The sequence below is a fragment of the Fopius arisanus genome, unplaced genomic scaffold, assembly GCF_000806365.1.
Source record: "Fopius arisanus strain USDA-PBARC FA_bdor unplaced genomic scaffold, ASM80636v1 scaffold00059, whole genome shotgun sequence".
In the NCBI taxonomy this organism is placed as follows: Eukaryota; Metazoa; Arthropoda; class Insecta; order Hymenoptera; family Braconidae; genus Fopius; species Fopius arisanus.
In genome coordinates, this window is record NW_011887798.1 from 90,496 (window position 1) to 95,857 (window position 5,362).

Below are 5,362 nucleotides of genomic sequence, written 5' to 3' on the forward strand. Positions count from 1 at the left end.
GTTGAAGCTTTTCCACCGGCGTAACAATAATAGCCGACCCCTCCCAGATATCTAGGTGATGGTATAAACACTTCCCAGTGACAGACAACCAGATGATTCCCTCATGCGTATCTCAAGGTGAGTGCAACGATGCTTTCACCAGGCCAAGGTCTTCCTAATGCACGTCTCCTGGGTGAGCCATGAAGAACAGGCAAAGACCTCTTGATAACAGCCCCAACCCCCAAGATCCTGGCAGAGCCCCGCCTCCTGGGGGAGCTTATCCTATCAGAATGTGTTGGAGTATCACCAGTGGACATCTGTCACTGGTTCATCTTCAGTTGTTTTCTCGTCCTGAAACCTCGGAAACCTGCCTGAATCCTCGTAGCCGCTGCTTGAGCCACTTGATTCCTCTTTCTCACCAGAAATCCACGGACCCCAGCCTGAATCTTCGTCGCTGATTTCTCCTCCAGGGAATTCTTCGTGTCCTGACGCTTCAGTGATACCTTTTTCATCGATTCCTCGTGTCTTGGTGGTCGATTCTCTTTTAATTGTTTACGCACTCTGTAGCCACGGAAATTCGCCTGGATCTTCGTCGCTGCTGAGTTCGCCTTCATGGTGTCCTCTTCAGGTTCGATATTCGACATCAATCACTTCACCGTTTTTTTTTTCTCGATTTTCAATCAATCGGAATTTTTAATCTGCACGTTGTCTAGTTCGTTTGACTATTTATTTTATACTTTCTGTACTCTTTAATTAATTTATCAATTGAAATTGTTTCAATTGGTGAAATCGATGCAATTGTTGATTTGTTTAATTAATTGATTTATCCGATTTGAGGAATAAAATTGTTATTTCAATTGGAAATTACAATTGGCGATGAATTTGTTGATTGATGAATTTATCAATTGAAATTGTTGCAATTTTTGGAATTGTTGCAATTGTTGCAATTGTTGCAATTGTTTAATTGACTGATTTAGTGAATTTCAAGAATGGAATTCTGGTTTCTATTTTAGATTGGAATTGTTGAGTGATCTTGATGATTTATTGAGTTGTTCAGCGAGTTGTTGTTGATTTTATCCTGGTATTCAATTTGCAATTAGTTTGTCACTTGGAGTTTTATTAATTGTTCACTCTCTGGATCCACTGGGGAAACTGATCCGATCTCCGCGTGTTTCAAGGCATCTCTATCAAGTCTCCCGCTTTAGCGTCTGCGCACTTTTCATCAATTGAACATTTTTTATTCCCCTCTGTACACCATTACTCGTTCCACTCATCCGATCAATTTTCCGTCATTATTTATTGATGAATTAGCAATGTGCAACATTTTTTTTCCATCTTTTGCGGTTTTTTAATTGTCCATGATTAATTTAATATCGATATTCAAATAATTGCCATCCGCTTTTAATTGGCTTTTTTATTTTTTCGGTTCTCCCCTTTTTTGTTGCAGACGATTGAGAATTCTATATTCAAATTAAAAAATAGAATAAATAATTTGAACTATCAACAAAAATTATAATTACTCAATCGTCTGATTTGCGATTACAATTACGCCGGAGTAATTAATCAATCAAGGGAGTCGTGACATGAGAAGTAATTGACAAGAATCACCAGCTGATAAATAATCTAGATAAACCATTTGTTTACTTCGGAATTCATCCACCTAATCTCAAATGTTATGACGTGAATCCCCAGTTCATGTGACTGAAATGGGGACGTAGTGGACCCCAAGTGAATTTCCCCTTCAATTTTAAACAGCTCATAAATTCATTGTCGTCAATAAACTCTGATTACGTCTGCCATGATCAATTGAAATTACTCATCACCATCGGCTCCATCCACTCGCGTCGAGAAAAGAATAAATTTTTCAATAAAAATAGCCCAAAAAAAAAAAACGTTCAATTTATAATAATAATAATAATAATAATAATAATAATAATTGAATAATTATTTGTGGAGTTCCCCTTGAATTTTGCAGCTCCCAGAAAAATTATGAATTATGAATTCTATTGAGTATTATTAAAATAAATGATTATTATTAATTCCGTGAAATGTTCCGTAATTTTTCTGGAATAATTATATCGTAACGAATTTTTAATTTATCATTTGCATTATAATATCTCGCTTTTTGGGACGATTATTTATTTTCGTCATCACGTGCCGAAAAGTGACTTTTCCGCACTTGTTACGAAATATCCTATTTTCTCCCACTGTTGACAGTTTCTTGTATTTATTCTACGTCTAATTATTAATTTAATAAACCCATATATTTCCACCATTTTCTAGACTATCTCTCATCGTTTTTTTATTTAATTTCGCATGATCAATAAATTATTTATTCAAATAATAAAATAAAAAATCCAAAATCACTAGAAAATTCAAAATAAAATGAATTATTTTGATAAATCAATCGCAAAAATAGAAAAACCGTTTTCCGCTTCTCCCATAAAATTGCAAAATCAATTCCGCGAGATCAGCAACCAAATTGTTATAAACAATAAAATATTGACGAAAAATAAAAAATAAAAACCGCAGAAAAACCGTCGAAATAGCAAATTGACTAGAATAATTGCTAAAAATAATCTAAAAATAGAACCGGGGAAAAATACCCGTCAGCAATCACTCGTTACGATAATCACGGTGAATCTTAACGTATGTCATCACAGTTCTATTACCCGACCTACGCACATGGAGATGATAACACTCTGCACTTTACGATCATCTCCGCACGAGTTCCCCTAGAGCTCGATGAAAATTTTAAAAAAAATCAAGAAAAAATCGTCAAGTCGGATACCTTCAACCCCTCGTTATACCATTAAACAGACGAGACCTATTAATAAACCTCGCACACCGCGTCACAACTCTAGACGTTAATATCCATTGTAAACTCGATTTGTCAGTGACCCTGAGGACATATCCCCCTCATCTCCAACGGGTTCATCCATAATCCCATAGTTTTTGCCACCCATTTGTCATCTCGCCAGTCACCCCACGTGCTATTTTCACACATCACCGGATCTCCATTGTGACGTCCTCATGACGTCATCACCCAGGAGATGACGTCACCTATCCACGTGTACCTGGTGCATCTTCCTTTGTCCGATAATTAAGATTCAGTAGCGAAGGTGGTGAATTAGCAGAAGCGATTTTTTTTCGAGAGCAGGTTTTAATCAATATCTCGGAATTGAAGGCGAATATCGAATTTTTGGTATAGACATTTTTTATAGAAAAACATGAGGACTCCAAAAAAGGTCTCTATGAAAATATCATTATCTCCCTTCAATTCCGAGATATTGGGGTTCCCCAGTTTGCAACTTTCGTTCAATTAATTTATTCTGTTACAATTCGCGTAGATTGAGTTATAATTTTGATTGACTTATAACTCCTCAACAAATACTGTTTGTTCTCGATTATTTTTTAAGACAACAAAATGGTTACTGGATATATTTATTACAAATATATTTATTTTTTCACATTTCTCGTATCCATCACCCGAAATCTCCTAGACGCTCTAAATATATCCGGAACCCAATGACGTCGAAATGACGCTTTTCTTATTTACAATGTGATAAGAATGATTTGTGGATTTAACATGTACGTCTGACGTCATCCCCTGGGATATGATTCTTATTCTCTGGAGGAAAATGAAATATTTTCGCGAATTATCAACAGATCGCTGGGTACAGGGACCCAGAGATTGTTAAACTCCCAAAAATACGATGAACCATCACCTGTTTAATAGACAAGTTATTTCATACACATGTCCAAGTCTTTTCTAGCTCGAATCCAAAAATATTCAGCCGGTACTTTCTATGAGTTGCCTAGTTTAGCGAAAAATTTTTGGCAAGCATCAGTCATTAACTCATCTCGGATATTCTGAGGAATTTACGTCAATCTCAGGAATTATTTCACTAATTAATTGTTATACCATCAATTATTATTTTTGTAATTACTGAATCAATCCGGATAAATCTGAGGAATAATTTTCTGAATCAAAAGAAATTGAAAATTCAATTGCACATGAGATTTTTCAGTGAAAATCTTTGGTAATTATTTTATCCCTCACCTCATCTTTTAATTACTTTCTCCCTCCGATTTTTTTGACAGCTCAGAAGTCTCTGGAGTCCCGGTAAATTCGTTTTCCTTTTTTTCCTCTCCAGCTAGAATTTCTCCAGAGTCATCCTGAAGGAGAGAGGAACCCCTGCCTGGAACAATCTGCATCATGGTGATGGGTGATTCAATCCTCTCTCCAGCGAGTTGACTCTCTTGAGAGAGACTCATGGATTTCATGGGATCACCAGGTGTCAGTGTGACTTCCAGGAGAGGTCTTCTGACGTGGGAGGTCATGGAGTCCTCAGAGCCGTAATGCAGAAGCTTTCCCTCTTTCATGGGAAAGCCGAGAGTCGCCAGAGGGGCTTCCAGAGCTCCAGCAATATCGAGGACTTGACCGGAGGCTCCAGGATTCTCCAAAGGAAATGATGCCTCTTCCTCTGGAGCTTCTGATTCTATTTCTTTCATTCCACCATTTTCCGGATTATTTTCTGCGACTGCTGGAACTTCAGCTCCTGCTTCGACTCCAGGAATTTCTGGAGTTCCTGGAGTCTCTCGGATCTTTGCAGACTCTTTAGCTTTAATTTCCCTGAGAATCTCCGCCTCTTCAAGACTCGTGATCTCCTCGATGATCACTCCTTTTCTGGGACTCAATTCCAGGAAGTCCCTCGTACTTTCTCCAGAGGCATCACTTCCAGGGGTTCTCGGACGCTTCCTGAAGTCCGGGGTGTCAGCATCTTCGACACTTGTTATGAAATTGAGGTATCCACTCTCGACTGCTGTCTCGTCCTTGGCGAGAACCACTAGATCAACGAGTTTCGTTATTTTCGGGGGAAGACCGAACTGGAGAACTGGAATCCCTGGAATTCCTGGTGCTATCTGGAACATCATTCCCAGTGTCTGCTGCTGCGTTGGGGATATCTCGTCTTCACTCTGCCATTTCGGCTGGAAAATCACTGGGGGAGTGTCCAGAAGTGGGAGAGGGATGCAGTCATGGAATTCTCCAGTGTGACGTAGACCCTCTTCTCCAAATGCTCGCTCCATCGAGATTGTTGTTCTCTGCATGGCGTCCTCCCGTCGAAGACGCTTTCGAGCTTTGTAACCACGGAAATTACTCTGGATTGTCGTTGCTGCTTCCTCCAGGTCTCTCTCTGGAACTCCCAGAGACTCCAGTGGACGTTCGTCGATCTGGAATCAGAGGTTTTGACTCTCTCCTTTTTTTCACACTGGTTTCTCCGGAATATCTCGTGATCGAAGGGAGATACCACTTTTTTCGTAACCACTTTTTTTGTAGAAAAAAACGAGAGCTATTAAAAAGTTCTCATCGAAATTTCAG

The 5,362-nt window shown here is 38.8% G+C and overlaps 2 protein-coding genes across 2 annotated transcripts in view; both read right to left on the bottom strand.

Annotated features, from left to right (window-relative positions):
- Positions 1–299: 299 nt before the first annotated feature.
- LOC105268667 (neuromodulin) lies at positions 300–623 on the bottom strand. Its single transcript, XM_011308421.1, has one exon. It carries the CDS (start codon positions 621–623, stop codon positions 300–302), a length of 324 nt encoding a protein of 107 aa, XP_011306723.1.
- Positions 624–3,240: 2,617 nt separating this feature from the next.
- Positions 3,241–5,362, bottom strand: part of LOC105268668 (uncharacterized) — an 8,516-nt gene continuing 6,394 nt past the window's right edge. The window contains exon 4 of the mRNA XM_011308424.1: positions 3,241–5,214. Coding sequence (XP_011306726.1) covers positions 4,051–5,214 — 1,164 coding nt within the window. The 3' untranslated portion in view covers positions 3,241–4,050. The remainder of the gene's footprint in view (positions 5,215–5,362) is intronic.

Coding starts and splice junctions, on each gene's coding strand:
- LOC105268667 (XM_011308421.1), bottom strand. CDS start 623: ATGTCGAATATCGAACCTGAAGAGGACACCATGAAGGCGAACTCAGCA.